This window comes from Rhagoletis pomonella, unplaced genomic scaffold (assembly GCF_013731165.1).
Source record: "Rhagoletis pomonella isolate Grant_MI unplaced genomic scaffold, Rhpom_1.0 Rhpom_scaffold_00003, whole genome shotgun sequence".
NCBI lineage: Eukaryota > Metazoa > Arthropoda > Insecta > Diptera > Tephritidae > Rhagoletis > Rhagoletis pomonella.
In genome coordinates this window covers 99102427-99124293 of record NW_023458557.1, presented here as the reverse complement: position 1 = coordinate 99124293, position 21867 = coordinate 99102427, and the positions used below count along the sequence as shown (strand labels likewise).

Here is a 21867-nt window from a genome sequence, read left to right as displayed (position 1 = left end):
GTTTATGTTTATGTTTATGTTTATGTTTATGTTTATGTTTATGTTTAAGTCTATATTTATCTTTAATTTCATCTTTGCCTTTATCTTGTTCATAGTCGTTATCTTTATCTTATCTTTATATTTATTTATATCCTTATCCTCATCTTTATATTTATTTTTAATCTTGTCGTTTTCGTAACCTCTATATTTATCTATATATATCTAGTATCTGCCTCTCTCGCTGCTTTTGACTGCATCTTTGCCTTAGTCTCTGTCATTATCATTATCCTTGCCTTTGTCTTTACCCGCCCCTAGTGGCGTTCAACTCAACCGTCCGTTTGTTAACACAAACATCTCTGAAATCTATTAAGATGTTTCAATTTAAAAAAATTTCATAAACTATTTCTCTCTGTGTAATTATCAACATATTCTTAGTTAAATCATTCAACCTATAGTGGGCATTGACTTCGCTTTGAAAACTGCCTGGGCGTTCATCGTTTACCTTGCACAGCAAACAAGTAAGTATACCTACCTAAGCATATGTCATCTGCGCTCTTTACCTATTAAAAGCTTTTGCTCACTCACACATACCAACAAACTAATGCACGGAAATCCACACATTTCATCCTAGTGGCTATTGCACATTAATCTTGATAAATTCATTCACATATTTAAGCCGCCATCAAGCCGAAGTTAATCCCAATGTTTTTTTTCTCTGCTCCATATAAAAATGACCCACTGATGCCTATGGTATTTGCAATGAATATAATGGCGAAAACGAAATGTGAAAAGTATCAAAATATGCTCATACATATGGACATGGTATCCACCAGTCTATACGGTTGAATGCCTAAATGTATTGATATATACATACTTGACCTTGCTTAAATTATTGCAGGCATTTCGCTTAATGTACACATCTTAGTTAGTAGCATCCGAGGGGATTAGTTTTAAGCCACAATGGGCAGAAAGATTATTCTCAGCTGAGCTTATGGCCGTCAGTGTAGGAGTGGTGTAAGTTGTGCTCCATTTTATTGATTATTTGCTAGTGTTTGGTTTTTTCTTACGGAGCTATACGCGTTGGTGACGGGCTGGTACCGCAGACGATGGAACGATGGAGCGAATTAAAATACAGCGACATTGACGCTCCAGCTTTGAAAGTATTCAATTGCTGTCAGTGGGCTTTGTTGAACTCGGCCGAAATCGTTGAGGCGGTTACAGCGCAAAATAAGAAGAAGAGTATGAAGTTCGGTTTTGTTTTCTAAAATTCTTGTTATGTAGGTTATGTAGGGCTGTGTCGTATTGTTACTTTCCAGTTCATATGCTGACACAAATTGAAAATTTTATTCGAATCTGGGGAGGTACTTAGCTCCAAATCCAGGTTTTCTCTGGTCCTTTGTTTGGTTTATGGTTGAAATATATAGTTTATGAATTTACACAAAAAAAAAAAAATGATCATATCAGGATTTTGTGTTCATATTTTAATTCAGTTTAGAACAATAAAATCCAAAGAAAGCCAACAAAATCCTCCTTACGCCACTTTTCGATAGGCGTTATAGCTTCACATAAATTACTTAATCATTCCAGAATTTTTTATTATTATTATTGATTAATTAAAAAACTTCAAACATTAACAGAAGAAATATGAAAAAAAAACGATTTTTTGGAATTCTTTTTATTTTGTATAAAAGCCTGCTCCTTAAAAAAAATGAAGCTACCACTAAAGAAAATCGATGAATAAATAAAAAAGTTAATAAGTGGTCAAGTCAAAATGCGCAAGTAAGCATATTTTTGTATGAAATATGCACAGAAAAGAGGAACATTCTTTGCTGCTCATTTTTCACACAAAAACCCTTGCACATTTTCAATTGACCACTCATTATTTCTTTGTTTATCTATAAATTTTCTTCATTGGTAGCTTGAGTTTTATGTAACACATTATGCTTTAACACAATGCAAAAAAAAAATTACAAAAAAAAAAAAAATCAAAAATCTGAAATAATTTCTCAGAAACTACCAGTCCGTACTAAACTTATTCAATCTCTTCCTAGGATATACGTGATTATTTGGAACCACTTTTGTTTTTAAGCTGCAATTAACGGCAAATTGCAAAGATCTCGAAAACTTACCCTTAGAAAACAAATTAACTTGATTTTCTGGATCAGAGAGCAATTGTACATAGAATAGTGGCATCCATAAAATATTTTTGCGTAATCCAGTGCAATTTTTACTCAGATAACCAGGATAGTGTGAACACTGTATGTAGCAGTGTAAACGCCTAATAATACAAGTTATATTGTAATAGTATAAGCGCCATATAATATAATTAATGTCCACAAATAGTATTCATCTGGCAACACTAGCAATAGTAATTAAGCGAAAATATGTACATGATAATACCTCAAGCAAATCAATGGCATAACAGTGTGAACTCTTACAATAGACATATTTTAATTTATTTTTCATACATTTTATTCAAACCAAGAAACTACATACATTTTGCAAAAAAAAAAAAACTATGGAAAAAATGTTCTTACTAGTGCGGCGGCAATCAGGCCATGTTTAACCGGGAACAGTTAGTTAGTAGAGGTCGCTTCGTGTATATAAAATTGTTAAATGTTTGTATAGTAAAAAAAAAAAAAAAAAACTAATTTAGATAGCACTTACTTTAGTAAAGTGCGCCAATCGCTTAAGATTAAATTAATTACATAGATACTACCGCTTTGCGAGCATAATTACCTTAAATGAAAGTGGCAAGCAATTAATTGCTAATCAATCAAAGTCACCTACCACATCATCTAAACAACAACTTCTGACTTAGTTTATGTATCGAAAATTATTTCAAAGTTTTTTTTTATAGAGCTTTCCTCTACAGCAGTCAACTCACGAAAAGTCGTTGATCGGACATACAAATATCAATTTCCAATTGTTTCTATATATTGTTATTTTGTTGCTGTTATGTACTTCAAATGCCAACTACTGCCCTATGACTGTCCGCTGTAGCTGTAGCTGTAGATTGTCTTCACTCTGTTGCCTTGAGTAGGCGTTAATTAATGATACGCACATAATAAAATTATTAATTTCAAGTGTAGTGAAATTCCGGTAACACAAGTGCACAATAGCATCATCATCAGCAATGGCAACAGCAGCAGATTGCCAAGAGCACAATAGCGGCAGCCCAATTAACGAGTATGCTTGTATGTTTGTATGTAGCTTTGACCATTAATAATCACTCATACGCGCTGTCAGCCAAACAAGCATAGCCAATATGGCTAATGAAAGGCCCACTAGTAAGCTACCAACTCAGTTATATGTGTGTGTGTGTGTGTGTGTGTGTGTGTGTTTGGTGCGCACTTGTGTACGCTTGAACGCCTTCAAGCGTTCATTGATTATGTTGGTTTGGAAGTTGTCTGCCGCTGTGTGCGGTGTCGCTGAATATACGCAATATGGCGCATAAATACTCGCAACATCTTGTCGGACTGTAAACAGGCATCACTCAAACAACAACTTCAACGAGCTAGCTTACTGGTCGGCTGTATGGAGTGTAATGCATTTAGCTAGGCCTGCACAATGTAGCACTCATACTGAAACTGTTGCGTGTATTTACACTGCAAATATGCACGTACAACCAAAACAAAGGAAATTTATGCTTATTGTAGTACCACGGTTGACCATCGTTTCGCAGCTTGCTCTGCCATCTCTGCCGAATGCCACTGGATTGTGAATTGTGACTGTAGACCTGATCGTGTGGATGCTTTAAACAGAAGTTGCCTATATGCTTATTCATATTCACATCATGTATGTATACTTGATGATAATCTTTATGAGAAAGAAAAACCTGTTATGATCTATACTTCAAATAATAGATTTCAAGTCTTACTTACACAGTATGAATGCAAAATGCTTTAATTTTTTTTTTCTATTTTACATATTTTCGCTACAGTAGCACTCAGTATTAGTCAGAAATCATAATAAAAAATTAAAATATGACTGCCAAAATATGGCTTTAATTTAGAATTCAATGAGGCAAAATGTGCTCGATTTATTTTGGATTACATGTAAAGCAGAAAAAATTTGTGAAAAATTCACACTAAATGGGGTGCACCTATCTTAACAAAATTAAAACAACAGTCCTTTATCAGGAAAAACTTGAATGAGACTGTATTTTAAATGAGAATGCTCCATCCACTGAATCGGACCAACGGAGCTCAGCGGCACACAGTGTACGATTTTGGAGTGCGCGATGGACCAAATCATAAATCTCTCGATAGGAGTAGGATAGAAATTCGGGTTCGTAAGCACAAATAATGGCCTACAAGAGAAAAGTTGTGCCATTATATAATCATTATATTCAATACCCGAATAATTTCATTAAAAAATCAACTTTCGAAATAAAAAATTAATACTTTGCTAGCTATGTCTAACAAAAAAACTATGGGTATAGTTTTATGGTCAAACCAAGGAATTCAAAAGATGTAAAAAGATGAGAAAAAAATCTTTTAGATCCTCATGTCTTAAATTTGCAAAGTTGCATCTCAACATTTTCAACTTTTTAATCAGATTTTTCAGAATTTTTTTGAGTATACGGTTTTGTCGGCCGCTGTGGCGTAGTGGTAAGCAGTGCGCGCTACCACTCCGCAGCACCTGGGTTCATGCCCTGGTCAAAGCAACATCGCAAAGAAATATAGAAAAAAGGTTTTTTCTTAACTTAACAGCGGCCGAGTGTATTTCTGCCATGAAAAACAGCTTCTCATAAAAATGCTATCGCCTTCGGAGTCGGCGTAAAACTGTAGGTCCCTCCGCTCTGTGTGACACAAATCGGAGGAGAAGCTCTAAAGATTTCTTAGTCAACTTTTAGAGCATCTAAAAGATTTCTTAGTCAACTTTTGACAAAAAATTTCGAAATCTTCGGTCGGAAATGTACAAGAAAATTTCATAAAACCAAAAAACTACATTGTTTTTTTTTTTTTTTTTTTTTTTGGAACTGGGCTCGAACCCAGGCCTGCGGAATGGTAGTGCTTCGACGATACCATCTCTTCACATCAGCTGATCTAACAATACTCTCCCTATGGCTCATACTGTCGGATCTGGTTTTTTTCTGAGCCTGCCGTTAGAGATGTAGATATGAAGGAGGACAACATTTAGTCGATTCACTGATTTATACAGAGTTTGGTAAGCTGGCACAATAAAAGCAAACAGTGAAATATTTTCGTTCAGGCCTCCTTCTATTTTTTAGGAAATTTTTCGCAGTGTAAAATTTTCCAGTACTGAGATTATAATTCCATTTTCAATAAAACAAATTTTTAGAAGTCTTATATTGTGGTATATAAATAGAACCCGTGTTTATTTAATTCGGTTTACTCGGTATTCGAGGAATCAAGATTTCTAAAAATCTTTTAAAAACCGCCGAGACAATCACACTAGAAAGAAACTTGAACGAAAAACTTTCTCTATACGCACCTTATCAAAATACATATATACATATATATACATCCATGGATATACTTATAAGCTTTCTCTTAAATATATTTTTACAGGTTTTTAAGCTGAAGCTTAATTTGACCTATTTTCCTAAAGTCGTCATACATACTTACATATATATAAGTATATCTATATTTCTCAGCGTTTGAATATGTATTTCATTTATACATACGCTGAAAGGATTCTAGGGAATTCGTTGAACTTTTGTCAACACGCCAGCTTAATTTTGGCTGGCATTATACAAATACCCGCATAACTAGTATAAGTGTGGCACATATGTATGTATGTATTTATGTATTTAATATGTATAGAATACTCTTGGCAAGGCTTATGTTCTACTTCTGTATGCCATGCAATTTTACGTATCCGACATGGAGTGATAGGTCTGTACATTAGGCATTTGACTTTTTTTAAACTTAAATACTTAAACTCGTACGTACGAGGAGAGAATCAGAAATGGTGAAAAATCAAACACAAAAAATAACGTTTTTGTCAAAATTTTGTAAAACAAAAGTGTCCGCAGGCATCTCAAAGAAAAAAATTGTAGCTGAAAAAAAAAAATATATATATGTACATAAATCGATGGTCCTGTGCAATAACGATACAACTCAAAAAATATCATATATGTATTTCAGTAGAGCCAATTAAAAATTTTGCGTTTCGTAATTTATCAATAATATGTCTTGGAACGTAATTATTCCGGATTATTTGAGGTCATTCTGTATGGGGAAATTTGTAAGCTTTCAAATTATAACTTTTTCTAAAGATTTAGAAAGTGTTGGACTACAACACAAATTCGAAATAAGTAACAACTCCTAAGTGGTTAAACAAACAAAACTTCATTTGCATTGCTGAACAACGGCACAAAACGAAAAGTGTTGTTATTTTACATAAAAGCATGACTCACCTCTCGAGAGTTTTTGACTTATGTCAATATTCACGATAAATGTAGTTAAGACATGTGCCACTGTTGAGTAGTAAGGGTTGGCTACTTCGGTTTTGTGACAAATCGTCGCCTCAGAAAACGGATGACGAATGTGCAAAATCACGATTTTGGGATTTTGATGCAGATTTACTAAGTTGGACATGCTCTTTCGATTTCTGCAATCCATTTTTTTATATCTCCATTAGTTTTTGAGATATTTCGTGCGCATTTTGTCGCATGTTACATAATATTAATGATTGGGTATGACTTTTGTTGTATGTGCTGAAAATGCGTCACATACGACAAATTCCCATACAAACGTACCTTTTTTTTAATCATAACACGTTTGTCGTATGTGGCACATACGACAAATTCCCATACAAATGTAATCCTTTTTTAATCATAAAACATTTGTCGTATGTATCGCAAAACTTTGAACTTACGACAATTGGATGGTCCGCTACTATAACGATACAATTAAAATTGAAAATTAAACTAAGTAACTAATTTTAAAATTTTAAATTTTTAAATTTTAGCTTGCACTGAGTCTCCAATGAAATGAAAGAGATAAAAATGTACAAAAGACTGAATTTAAGTATTGTTTTTTGTTTTTATATAAAGAAAACATATGTTCGTAACATATTTACAGCATAAGAGATGTACAGATTTTTTTTTATTAAATACATGATTATGTTTTTGTTATGTTTTTTCTAATAAGTAATCATTATTTAATAAATATGTCTGTTTTTTTCATCAAATTATACCATCGTCGTTGAAATAGATACTTTACTATTGTCGTATGTTCTGTGGACAAAACAAAGTGGTGAGTAAACGCTACTTACGACAAATGTATACGGAATGAAAAGTAAATTTTCTCATTAACGTTAAGAGATATTAAATGTAAAAATATGGGAAATCAAAACTAATAACACCAACTACGTCTCCTTCAAAAGTTACAAAAATCTACCGTACAGTTTCGGATTAATTCGACCTTAAACTTCAAAGTCAATTTTCTCAAAACCGTGTTTTGTAACATTCGACATCCGTTTTCTGAGACGACGAAATGGCAAAACTGCGTTTCGGCCGGATTGGTAACAACTAAGCCTATGTCGATTTGCCACAGAAAAATATGGCTATTTACTTACAATCCTAATCCGCTATATTATAATTTCATTATAAGTTATAGTAAGCTACATGGTAGATACAAATACTACATGCACTCTTATCCCAGAGAGCGCATATTCAGATTTCGCTTAGTCAAAAATCATCATAGAATGGAAAAAGGGATATTTCTAAAAATCGTATCATTATGAGAAAATCTCACGAGTTTTTATAGCGTCTTTTTTTAGCGTAACAGGTTGGCATAAAGCGTGATCGTTAGATAACATTCTGCACAACAAGTTTGTTGGAAATGCTAAATACATAAAATGAACAGTCCAGCGCCTTCGTCTTGGTCTGCAGGCTGTATCGGAGATACAGCCGCTATATTTAAACGTAGAATACGTGGTATGGTTATTGATAACAATATCAATAGAAAAATCGATAAAAATATTGGTAACAAAACCAATAAAAATATCGATAAAAATATCGACAACAAAATCGATAAAAATATCGGTAACAAAGTCGATTATAATATCGATAGCAAAAACGATAAAAATATCGATAACAAAACCGATAAAAATATCGATATCAAAATCGATAAAAATATCGATAACAAAATCTATAAATAATCTATAATAAAATCGATAACAAAATCGATTAAAGTGTCGATAACAAAATCGATAAAAATATCGATCATTATATCGATAAGAAACGGAAAATATCAATAGAAAAATAAATAACAAAATCGATCATTATATCGATAAGTTCCGAAAGTATCGATAACAAAATCGATAAAAATATCGATAACAAAACCGATGACAAAATCGATTAAAATGTCGATAACAAAATCGATAAAAATATCGATCATTATATCGATAAGTGAAAATATCGATAGCAAAATAAATAACAAAATCGATCATTATATCGATAAGTTCTGAAAATATCGATAACAAAATCTATAAAAATATCGATAACAAAATCGTTAGCAAAATCGATAACAAAATCGATGAAAATATCGATAACAAAACCAATAAAAATATCGATAACAAAATCGATAATAAAATCGATAACAAAATCGATAATAAAGAGATAACAAAATCGATAAAAATATCGATCATTATATCGATAAGTTCCAAAACTATCGATAGCAAAATCAATAACAATATCGATAAAAATTTCGATAACAAAATCGATAAAAAACCAACAAAATATCGATTATATCGATAAGTCCCGAGAATCCCTAAAATCCCGAAATAGTTCCGAGATTGAGTCTCTGTGCCTTTATCTATATCCTTTTCTCTACAACTACCTTTATTTTAATCTTTCTTCCTCTATCTTCATCTATACTTTTATCGGTATCCTCATCCGCATCTTTTTCTTTATATTTATCTTTGTTTTTATTTTTATGTTTATCATATTCTTCATATACATATTCCCCTTCACCTTTGCACTTATACATATAAGTAAAGTGTTTAAATTTACCTTGGTCTTCATGTTTGCCTTTATCTTTACTCAACTTTGTTTTTGTGTTTATTTTTACCTTGGCCTTTATCCTTTTCTTTATCTATGTACGTCCTCACCTTTACTTTTATTCTTGGATTGGACTTTTTCTAAATGTTGTTTCACTTCGAAAAGTCTTCGCGTATTATGCATACATGTGTTCATATATGTATGTACATATATAATATGTATGTACATATGTATGTATAGACATACATAGATTACTAAAAATAGAAACAGATCCACATTAACTGCAATCAACATATGTACGTATGTATGTATTTACATATGTACCCTTCCCACACTTCCAACATATGCACGTGTTTGCAAAATGATGACGAGGTGATTTTGTATGGAAAATCATTTATGCCCATAATTTGAATAAAATAAACATATATAGAAGATATCAACCAATACTTCCCATATACCAAACGAAAGGAAAACTCTTGAATTTTTGATTAAAGAAAACAAAAACCAAATCATTCGAGCGGTTTTCGAGCATTTTTAAAATGCTCAATATTTGTTAAATTTATATAAAATTTGTACCCGATAATATTTCTACTGCTCCAAAGAACCTATATCCCGAAAATGAAAGTTATATATGCCAACAATAAGTTGCTAGAGCACTTTAAAGGCTCAAAATTTACCCCAAAATAAGGCAATGTTTACCGTTGTTTTTACGACAGAAACCGAATTGGTTATTTACAAAAATGAATCTGTCGACAGGTTTGGAATTTTATCTTTGAAACGCCACACTTTTCTTTGAAATCGCTTTATTAGTTCTCGTGCAATAAGCGTTTTTGTGAAGCTCTAAAAATTACAACTACAACATTTGAACATAGCCCCCATACCTTAAGGTAAGACGTATTCTACGTCAAAATAATTTTTTTTTTTTATAAAATACGGTGCGTATGTAAAAGATTTTCTGATCTTTGGGCAGTGCGGTTAACGAATGATATTTTCAATGAATCCTAAGCGAAAATTAGTTTTTCGTAAAATGTTTTGAAAATTGGGCGTGGCCCGCCCACTTATGTCACATTTTTATATCTCGAAAACGACTTCACCAATCTGTGCCAAATTTGTTGTACACATTGCGCCTGACCTTCTTAAATTCTTGAAAAATTGTTGAAATCGGACAAAAACCACGCCCTCTAGAAGTATCGCTAACATTGAGTTTTCAAAAATTATCGTTTTGTTTACTTATAACTCTTTAAGCATTTGATAAAAATGAATCACAGATGAATTTAATGTTTCCTCAATGGATTTCAAACAATTTGTTGTATAGTTTTGTATATTTCTGTGTATTCGATTAAAAAAGTTTCGTTGTTTTTAGCGTTGAATCGGCCCGGCAATTTGCCCGTATACATATGTATGTATACAAATTTTTGATTTATGTAATTATATATTCTTGCGTAAGTATATTGCGATCATTGTTTCCCCTAGCCAGAAAACAATTAAACCAACAATAACTTTTAATCACGCATTTAACCACGCAGCACTGTCAACTGTGTAACAGTGTTGCTGCCGTATTTGAATGGAAAATTTATTTTATTTTTCAACTCATAAAGTCAATTCTTGTGCACATTCATTTCGATTTCCAGCGCATGCATATTTCAAAAAGATAACTGTTATTTAACATTGAATAAATAATTCATTTGCAGCATCCAGAGTAATTGCGGGCGCATTAAATCAATAAGCATCGCGCTTAAAAGCCTAATAGTATGCAATAAAACTGACATTTAATTAAAAAAGATTAAATAATATTGGGGAAAATGTAAGAGTTGAACTATTTTGGAAATTTAAAATTTTTATGAAATTGAAGAGTAGCATATTTTTGGTATTAAATCTTGAGAGAGGTATAAAGCTTTTCACCATAAATATGCGCCTTACTTTTGCTCAGTTTCTATTGTAGATCGAAGGAGTTGAAATGTGGTGCGAAGCAAAGCCTATGAGCCTATGTAAACAGCCCCTAATTGAGCACCCAAAAGTGGGCTATCAAAATTTGTTTTGTATACAAATTGTTGCAAATGCGGGCTGAATACTGGCAATTAGAGCTCGACGAAAAGGCTCAGAAGCACATTTGTAAAGTGCTATTGTTTTAATAAATGACAGAAAGATTTGTATGTGTGTGTGTGTGTGTGTGTGTGTATTTTATGTTTAAAAACATAAATGAATAATGGCAACGCAATAAAAAATTTAACAAAAGAGACAGCTTTTATGAACAGGAAAATATGAAATTCAAACAAGGAAGCACCAAAAAGGGCGGTGCCCATATGCTTATTAGGGTGGTCCTTAAGTTCAGATTAACCTATGAAGGCGACTTAACCGACACCAATCGGCACCAAAATATACATGTAATATCTTCGTCTATGGTAGTATTGATTTTGGGTATTAGATGAAAAAAGTAATTAAAATTTTTTGAGTCTCCATATATGTAGGAATCTGAACTTTGCGCTCTGCGCCACACGCCTTAACGGTCTCCAATCGAGACCAAAATTTTTACTGTGATATTACCGATTAAGATGGTGAGACTGAAAAAAAAATAATTCATTTGATTTTAAGGACCACACTAATGTACATACATAGATAATATTTAAATAAATAAATATGCAAATTCATGACGACTTTAGGATACAGAAAGAAGAGAATAAAAGGTTAAAGGTGCACTAGAGTTGGTTTGTAGAGATAAGAGCTTTTGTACAAATGTAAGGGGCATATCTCTTCAATCTCACCTCTTTGCATTCTCTGAGCTGAAAGGCTTATAATACTTACAAGATGACAGCAGCGCCGAGCAGCACTGATAGGCCAACCATTCCGTTATCATGACAACCAAACAACGTAAATCATGAAGTGTATAATAATTATTATAATAATCACAATAAGCAGTAGAATTTGCAACAACAATAACAATAATTATTATGCCAGAACACAAAACCGGCCGAAGAAGCCACCTGCCTGCCTTGGAAACAGCATCAAGTTCTGAACACATTGAAAACGACGAGCTACAGACCACAGCTTCCAATTTGTTATCTTCATTATCTAAACGCTTTGTCGATGGCGACATGATTTCTTTGAACGCGGCAGCGACATCATGAATTTGTATGAGTTTGACATAAAAGAAGAGGAAGAACCTTATCTGTCGCCAGAAAAATAGAAATAGATCTAATCTGGCCACAACCACAGCTGTCGCGTAGCCCGGTCGTCGCCAAAATAATTATCTACATAAGAGTACGTGTTAAAATAATTTGACAGCTGTGGTTTGTAGCTCGTCATTTTCATTGTGTTCGGGCTATCAGCATCAGCATCAGCGTCAGCAAGAGCAAAAGCAAAAATGCGAGAACCTCTCACAACAACAGTTGATAATACTTACATATGTAGCTACGCTGGCAGCGATGGCGTCAACAATAAATGAAATGACAAGCGCGACGCCAAAACAAAAAGAGAATGGACAAAAAAAAAAACGAAGCAAAACAGCTATGCAATGCAAAAGCAGTGATGGCCTCTTCTGGGTGGGGCATACACACAGACTGTTGGCTGCAGGAAAATTAAGCATAGCTGGACACCAAAAAACAAAAACAACAACCACTTGTGGGCATTATATAACACAAAACGACATTACACTCGCGCTCTTCGCTTTCTGCCGCGCCATCGCGAATGGCTCTTCAAACTCGCAGTGCCTTTATGTGCCACACAATTTCCATTGTAATTTATCATAATTGCCCGAAGTGTCCTTTTGCAGAGGGCGAAATAAGGTGGAGCCAATTGTGAAGTGGAAGAAATAGAGTGAAAATTCAGAGGAAAATGAGAGCCGCACGAGTGAACGAGAAATGTGGATGAGACCATCAGTAAGGTAGAATCGTGAATGCGGATTAATTTGTGAAGGTGGAGCTTATTTGGAATTAAAACTATTCCCTATGCATCTCATCAAGTATATTTACCTGAAAACGAAACTATATACTTGCATTACAGAAATTAAAAACAAATTATTATTATATTCTTTAATAATGAATATGTGTATGTGTAGATTAGGGTGGTACATCTTTTTTCCAGCCACCCCCCCCCATTATTGAAGAACATCAAAAATAAGTACACGGGCATTTTTTTTATTTTGAAATCGGCTAATATTTAACGTGCTGCCGGGGCTCTGAAGTTCTCCATATAGTATTTTACTTGGAGAAAATAAAATTTTCTAGAATTGTTATATAATAGTTAAAAACGAATATTTAAAACATACCACGAATTTCAAAGCCCCAGCAGTGAGATTAAATATTAACCGGTGTCAAAATAGAAAATACGCGCCTCTATTTTTTGGTATTCCTTAGCTCTGCGGGATGGCGCACGAAAATTCCAAAAAGATTATTTTCCTATACATTTTTGGACAAGCCTAATGTACATAAAAACATTAATAATTAATTTTTTATTTTCCAAATATTAATGAGAAAATACTAGTACTACTAATTTTTAATATGTTGTTGTTTTGATAATAAAAATAAGTTCTTTAAATTATTTTTTACCAAAATTAAAAAAAAATAATAATTGAAAATAATACCAATCAAATATTTAATGCGAGGTTTTGCATAATAAAGTCATATAAAAAACATTCAAGAAACACAGGAAAATGTTTACTTTAGTCTTCAGAGGATTAAAAAGAAAAGAAGAGGACATTTTTCAAACTGAGCGACCGCAGAAATTTATAAATTCAAGAATAATGCCAGCCGTAAATGTTAGATTTTTTCATTATTTCCTTTTCATTCATCTTAATGCAAATATTACGTACAGTCACTCACAGAAGTGATCGTAATTAGGTTTTTCAAAATATTCCAAATTTGTTCCATAATAAACCTATTTCGTTAATTTTTATTTCAAATATAGCTCATTCTTTGCAAACTTTGTACAAAATTCACAAACATTAATAAAATAAATTTTGTTAACAACACCCTCGACAAAAAAAAATCTAAAAAATCAACTGTAATTTTTTGCTACTTGAAACTTGTATTTTATGTCACTGAAATTGAACGGGCTACAAAACTGCATACCGAAAAAAAAATAAAATTTTTTTGAAGTTTGATTATTTTTTGTGAATTTTGTGCGAAATTTTCAAGACTGATTTATATGGTTTTTGTTATAGAATCAGCTATATTTTAAATTAACGCGAAAGATTTGTGATGAATAACATCTTGAATATTATGAAAAAACCAAATTACGAATACTTCTGTGAGTGACTGTATGTATGTACATTGAGATCCAATAACTTCAAACTTCCATGAAATTTTTTCACTTCAACAAATTTTTATTGTCGACATTGGTACCTTACGCCGCCAAAAATGCTCTTAGAAATTAAAAATAACCAACCTTTTTTTCTTAACTTTTTCTCTACATTTTATACCGCCTTGTCTTACTGTGCTATGAAAACCAATAACGACCATCAGGTAACAACTAATTATGGTACATTATGTCGATAAAGTTTTGGGTCTACGGGCGGCAATATTGCTGTCTTGCGCCTACCGCCATCTATACCTACATATTTACCTACATACTTTGGTTGTTGCTTCAAAAAGGCACATCACTTGTTTTATGGCACATTTGGCGCTGGACGATGCTAAATTTTAATATTTAATATCTGCCTAAAATTATGCAAAGGCAAATTCAATTTAAACGCAAATAATTCTTAGTAAATTGCTAACACACACAAGCTGTAGAGCTGGAAAATCTCTAAAACAAATGTATGTATGTATGTACACCTGCGTGGCTATATGCAACACTTGCGCGCTCTTATAAAGTACGCATTTGCCATTTCGTAGAAGCGTTTTCCCAAATTCGAGCGTAAATTGAAATTCGCAGCCATGTTTCAATTATGAAAATGTTCCCCAATGTCCCGTAAACTTCTTCTTCTTCTTCGACATATCTGAAAACAGGGTTGCGGGTGGCAGATGTTCGCTATTAAAGCGGCGCTATTACTTGCGAATCGTGCCGTTGTAAATATGGTTGTGTGTGTGTGTGTGTGTGTGTGTGTGTGACTGTTTATGTTATCCCTAAGCCCCTCTACTGGCGCTGGAACTGCCAACAATTTGCTGCAAAATTTTTTTTTGTGTGTACATATTGCGTGCCTCATTGTGTGTTCGTTCGCAAGAACGCTGCCATTGAAATGGGCATTGAGTGAAAAGAAGAGAGTCAAACTTCGCTTTTCCAAAAAGTTAAAGTTAAGTTAGTTTAACAGAAAAAATAATCATTCAAAAGAAAATTGTACATAAGTACAGTCACAAGGCGTAACTTAATGAAAGCGTAACATCTAAATCGAAGAAAAAGGTAAGCAATAAGAGCAGACGGAACGGGTGTAGTGCTCAGTAGCTTAAAATTTTCCTAAAAATAAGTGAGAAAATAAAATTAATTTTTCAAAAATATATGTAACTACTTGTGGATCGTACAGATTCAACACCATTTATACAAAAACAGGTACAAAAGTAGTTTTTTAGTTAGTGTAGTCGTGGAAAATATATTTCCGTTAATTGGAGGATCTTATGAACTGATATAATATTAAAAAAAATCTGAACATCAGAATTTAAGAATTTGCATTTATTACAATCAGGGACCGGAGCGGATTGAACATTAAAATTGGATTTATTTTTTTCCTATTAAATGTAACCATTATTTTATATTATTTTTTTTTTTAGATCCTAAATTATTTAAAACGGATATAAAAACTCATGATCCTTCGTAACGATTAAAAATGACGAAAAAAAATAAAAATCACAAAGTAACGTTTAAACTTGACCGACAAAACAAAGACCTAAATTTAAAGATTATTTTTGATCTAAGCGAAAAAAAAACAAAAAAAAAACGATTTTACAATAAGCTAGGTATAAAAATCTTGCAACATAAAAAAGAGTATAGTCGATTTTTTTTTTTTAAATATGAACATTTTTATATTTTATTAAAATTCTCTGAGGAAAAGATATAAATATTTTATATTTTTAAGACTAATTTTTTCTAATAATCTAAATAAAAGGAACTTTAAAATTATGAAAATTTCCAAATGCAAAACTGTAATCTTATTTAAAAAACTGTGATCTACGGTTAAAACTGCGAATATGGCCACATTGCTTGCGACACTACCTAGTGTTACCTAGGATCCAAATAAGCTTGACAGCGAGGTAATCGAGAGAGGAGTCAGGCATTCCCATATTCTTTTCGAGCGTAGCAGCAAGGAGCTTAAGACCTGATTGCCGCCTGGATATTTGTATATTGACTTATTATATTTAAAAGGTGGCAGCTTCTATGGCAGCTACCTCAGCTGGAATATGCTGCAGTGATCCGGAGCCTAACTAGATTTGAGAAGAAAACTCTATCTACCTTTTCATCTAAATGTGAGTCATCCGTGTATAAGTTCACAGATTAGTGGTTCTGCATCCGAAACTCCACTCTTCTTGGAAAAAAACATGCGTGGCGAAGGATCCACTTGAGCCCAACATCGATGTCCAGGTTTCGATTTGAGCCGGAATTAACTCGAAGCTTTTTTGAAATAGGAAGTGCCAATAGTTTACGGCCTTTTCTGCCTTAGCAGATCTGAAATGCCCCACTGATTTCAACCAATTTGGATTCAGCTACTTGAAGATAAGCACATTTTCCAGGGAGCTAGATCAAACTAGGACACCACAAAAAAAAAATTGGTTGAATTATAGTTGCATAGCGCCATTAAACTATCTCCGGCGAGAGGAGCCACGTTTGCCAATAGCTCCGCTGCAACAATAATAGTTTACCGACACCTGTTTTACCTTCCAGCGATATTCAGGTTCTAGAGCGTTCGAGCAGGGTGCCAAAGGACTTTTTAAATATCAAAGCTGCGTCGTTAGCATAGGCAGCCACGTGTCAGGCGCGGTACCCTGTAGCCTTAAAAAAATAGATTTTTTTATACTAAATTTTAAATGTTGCAAGGATAGACCGCAACAATTATGAATTGAGTGTGCAAAATGCATTTGAAACTTTTACTTTCCACATTCCAAATGTAAAAAGTATTTTTTCCAGCATCTAGCTACCTTTTTTCTGCAAGAACTCAAAGCTGTAAGCAAATAAAATACTTGAAACAAAAAATGCGGTGGACGGTAAACAGCATTCGAAAACAGAAAACAGAAAAAAAACCGCGCGCAAAATTCTGTCGCGCACAAATTTTCTTCAGCATAGAAAGCAAACTGATAATTTATGACACTTAAAATCGCATTTAAAGCTGAGGTCAGCTTATGAACACTTTTTTTGCTGCAAATTCTAGCTGTTAATAGGACTTTTAGCAACACTCACAGGATGAGTGCGGTTGATGTGGTGAGTTGCCGTTGAGAAGAGCTGAGGAAAGGGTGCGACAAAGCATCGTTGTTGGTATGTGGTTGCTTGCTGACAATGTTGTGTGGCGGTGTTACAGCTGGCCATTGCGTAAGTTCAACCACTTGTCATCCGAAGAAAAATGCTATTAAAGGCATATAAAAATTAAGTGAACAAAAATTGGTCACCCCAAATCTACTTTCCCTTTTTTGAAACTTTTTTGGGTAGCTTGCGCTTAATGTAGTTTATTTGCTATTTCAGTAGCTTTTATATTTGTTGCTGTTTAAGCATTTTGTCGCTTACCTTAACCTTTGGTGACGTTGCCCGTTCCACTTAGAATCTATCTGTTTGAATTTACTCATCCTGTAGATCCTTCTTACAGCTTCTTGCCCCCCCGACTCAGCTTGATGCTATGTACTTGTTAATTCCAACAAATTGCAACCCCATTCGGTTGTGTAAATTGGCTTCCTTATTTTTAATTTTCTATTTTTTTTAGTAATTTTAAGGCAATGCCTGTTTATGAAATTGGACTTTAAAATTCCCTTTACAGAAGCGAGTACAAATTTCGGTATGCAGTATGATGCCATTTTCGAAATGATGGCGTTTTGTAGGCGTTTTATCAATTGACCCAGTTGAAATACTTATACCGGAGTGGTACATAGTTTTTTTTTTTATTTTATTTTACTCTTTACTAAATTGTTATTTTTTAGTTGAGTTTGTCTTTTAAGTATTTTAATCAGCCAACTTTTTTATCTATTTAATTTTTTATCCAGCCCTAACCCGCGAATCAAGCTCTTAGCTAAAGCAAATGTACGAAATAGCAGACGAAAAAGAGTAGAGCACAAAACAAAGTTTGCTAAATCACCGAAAAGAATGCATTAAAATCGCAGCATTTAGCTAATGTCATCATAAATAAGATATTGTATTAAGCCAAATAGCGCGTAATTACAATTTGCTGTCAGTTTCATTTGCACCTTTTTCAGTTTTCAACTTTGTCGTTGCGCTACAAGCGGCGCTCGCCCATGATTTATGTCCTGTTATGAGTAGCATTCCGCTATAGATTCCTACTGAATTTCTCATCAATAACGCTGCTTTGCTGCTTCTCCTTCCTTTTCGAATTTTAGGGCCCCGCAGTGCGTTGGCTTTTTTTTTATTTATTTGTGTAAATGAGTGTATAAGCAGAGTGTTGGTGAATTGCGCTCCAATTATAGATTCGCTTACAGATTTTTGTGCAAAATTTTCATTTCTAGCTTTTTGCTTTAGCCTTTTGCGTTTACAATTTTTTATTTTTTATTTTTTTTTTTTGGTTTTACACTTTTTACACTTCCCCTATTTTTCTGGCGCCTTTTCAATTTCCGCTTGGCTTCGGCATGTGCGTAGTTTACTTAGCTGTGTGCGCCATTACCAAAGTGAAAATCGAAATTGAAAGCAAACACAGTACCAACTCACTCAGTTTAATTAAAGAGCCACAAAGGGAAAAAAAGTAAAGATACTAAAATCAAAGATGGGAAAAAAGAAAGAAAACAAAATGCGCTTGAATCCCTAAAAATTTATTTTTTGTTTATTTATGTACGAATATTTAGTTAAAAAAAAAATCAAAATTTCTAGCAATCAATTGGCTTATTGGAAACGAAGAAGGCGTCGCACGCACTAAAATGAATAGCTTACCTTAACTTGGAAAGTACAAAGAAAAAATTTTTAATTTTTTTTTACTATCTCAAAGAATTCTAAAGTACGAGCTTTTATATACATATATTGAAAGCCATTATAGCAAAATTAAAACTTAAGGAAAAGCAAAAATTAAAATTTCTTAGATCTGCGAATGTAGAAATGAAATTATGAAATTTGTGTGTTTTTGCTTACCACAACAATGATGGCTTTGATGTGGAACATGTTGTCGATAGTGTAGAAAATGCCCCAAGAGCTTTGATGAAGCAGAAAACTTAGTCGCCTCAGAGCTAGGCAACTTGGAAGTAAATGAGAAGATGGTTCTAAAATATTTTATCATTTTTACGAAAAGTGCTTTGTTACTTTCACTACAATATTGTATTTCAATTCAGGGTATAAAACTCGATTTATGCAACTGTGGGGGTATTATGGAACTGACGCCATTTTGAAAACGAGGCTGATCCAATATTTTTTCTAACTCACTGGAGTATCCATTTTAGGGAACTAAAGAAACTCAGTGCGATCAGAAAATCAAATTTCGACTGGAATGTGAGTGAAGTCAAAAACAAAGTTCAAGTCTCATAAAATGCTTAATAATTACGACTTGATTTCGATGCGAATCATGCAGCATTGGAATTGTTCAAAGCTCTGGAAGAATACACAAAAATCCCAACATTTTAAATTTTTTACATCAAAGTTTAACTTCTAAGAAATCTTACAGTTTTGAATCAAAGCTAAATGCTTATGAAGCTCACTGAAAAAATTGCCGTGCTTTTGGGTTGAAACTATAATATTTGCAAAATTTTTTTTTTTTGCAAAAAGTTTGCAAGAAATAAATTTTTGTTGCATTTTTTAAGCAATGTACCATTTTTGTTTTTTGTCGAATTTCCACTAGGCATAAAAAAAATGTGTGCCATTTAAAAAATGCCATGAGAAAATGAAACTAACGAATATTTTTTAATGCCCAATTTTGTCGTTACAATTTTTGGCATTGAATGACTATTGGAAATCCAGCATAACACAAGTTCACAGAAATGAACAAATTGTCCGACCTGCATCATTTTTATATACAGTCTAATGTAAAATTTTTCGCAGAATCCGCATGCGAAGTTAGAATGCAAGAAAGTATAAAGTTTTTGTGATATAGCCAAATTTGGGGTTTTTGAGATCTGAAAAAAGTGCACTCACTTAATTACAATGTTTTTTGTTTTTTGTATATAGTTGGGCCGCGGCATTTTTGTATGATTTTTTTGAAAAATTTTCCACTGAATCCGAATAAGAAATCAGAATTCAAGAACATATAACAGGTTTTGAGATATAAAGGGTATTCTCTGAGTCTTGCAAAACCCTTGCAAGGTGCACGGATTGCACGAATTGCAAAGTTTTCCAATCCGTGCAATGACACAACAACAAAACACATGCTTAAAATATTTGCAATTGCTGCAATATATGCCACGTCTAAACCCATGTATATTTCCATGCAACGAAGCCTAGCAAAAAAAATGCGACCCTGCGCCAGCTGTCTGTTGTCATTTTTAATTAGATATTTGCAGAAATAGGTACATAAGTTTTGAGATTTTCATTTGTGATTGTAAGTTAATGCAAAATAATTACATGTTGAATAAATATATCTAAAAATATATTCGCAACCGTATCTGTTCCTGCAGTCACTCATTATTAAAGCTTTTTTATTTGAAGAAAAATGAGCGATTTAGAGACTCCACCGACAAAAAAAAAGAGGCAGCAGCCTAACAAAAAGTGGACTGAACGCGAAGTGCTCTTAATTATAGATTTCCTGCAGGATGAGGCAGATTTTGAGGTTTGTTTTATAAGTATACTATACTCGTAAATTCGCTTATTTTTCTTCCAATATTTTCAGTTTCCAACTGCTCAATTCTTTTACAAAAAGTTCCTGGAGAAAACACAATTGAATGCGTCGTGGGAGCTTGTAAAATGGAAAGTGCGACATTTGAAGTCCAAATTTCGTGAAGCCAATGACATGCTCTCTTCAAGTGGTGAAGGATTACTATCGGATGCAGACGGCAGCAGCATCGAAGGTAGGTAAAAGTTGGAGTTGGAATTCTTACTTCGCTTGTGTCCAATGCAATGTGCAGCTTTGACACTCCTTCTCTCCCGGCCCAGCGGTCTCAAATAATATATATACATAGCCGCAAAGTCCGCAACGTGTGTTATATACATATACTATACATATGTACGTATAATAATTTTAATTTAAATTTTTTTATAAATTTCAGCAAAAGTGGCTAAAATATGCCCACACTTTGATCGGCTGAAAGAAGTTTTTGGCAAGCGGGTGCAAGACAGTCAGCCAATCTTGCTTACGACTGACGAACTACTCCCTGTTTCGCCACAATTGTCCCCAGCGAGTCCTGCTCTAGTAAACGATGCCATTTTAGATGAGTCGACAAGTGCCGCAGCAAGTGTCGCGCCTTCCGGTATGCAAGCTGTAACTGCGCCATGTATGGCACCGAGAACGACGATCGCCTCGCGCACGCCAACCAATTCGATAAGTCAACTGGCTGCCATCCAAAAGGAGAAAATTTCTTTGGAAAAAATTAAATTGGAGTTTGAGAAAAATAAATTTGAAAGAGATAAGAAGATTGAAGAAAGTAAAGTTTTGATGGAAGAGAAAAGAATAGAAATAGAGGCGAAGAAAGTTGAAATGGAAGATAAGTGGAAGGTACAAGATATGGAAGTAAAGAAACTAGAGTTAGAAATGAGAGAAAGAGTGGCAAAGTACGAAATTGATAAAAAGTACAATAAATGAATTTGTTTGTATAAAATGAGATTTTTTATTCAATCGGAATTTTTAAGTTAATTCAAGTTACATTTAGAAAACAATCGTAAGTTTAAAAGCTATTATAAATTACACAGCACAACAA

General features: G+C 33.4%; 2 protein-coding genes across 3 annotated transcripts in view; one reads left to right on the top strand and one right to left on the bottom strand.

The window, feature by feature from the left end:
• The window catches only part of LOC118735949 (gamma-aminobutyric acid type B receptor subunit 1), a 448224-nt gene that overhangs the window by 301386 nt on the left and 124971 nt on the right, over positions 1-21867 (bottom strand). The gene's annotated exons all lie outside the window — the stretch shown is intronic.
• Positions 20300-21771, top strand: LOC118735950. Its single transcript, XM_036466007.1, has 4 exons — positions 20300-20555; positions 20663-20783; positions 20844-21021; positions 21220-21771. Exons 2-4 carry the CDS (start codon positions 20667-20669, stop codon positions 21750-21752), a joined length of 828 nt encoding a protein of 275 aa, XP_036321900.1. The 5' UTR covers positions 20300-20555; positions 20663-20666; the 3' UTR covers positions 21753-21771.

What these genes read in the sequence shown, in the direction of transcription:
- LOC118735950 (XM_036466007.1), top strand. Translation starts at nt 20,667, where the DNA reads ATGAGCGATTTAGAGACTCCACCGACAAAAAAAAAGAGGCAGCAGCCT. An exon ending in AGGATGAGGCAGATTTTGAG is followed by an intron (nt 20,784 to 20,843) that starts GTTTGTTTTATA and finishes CAATATTTTCAG; the next exon opens with TTTCCAACTGCTCAATTCTT. An exon ending in AGACGGCAGCAGCATCGAAG is followed by an intron (nt 21,022 to 21,219) that starts GTAGGTAAAAGT and finishes TATAAATTTCAG; the next exon opens with CAAAAGTGGCTAAAATATGC.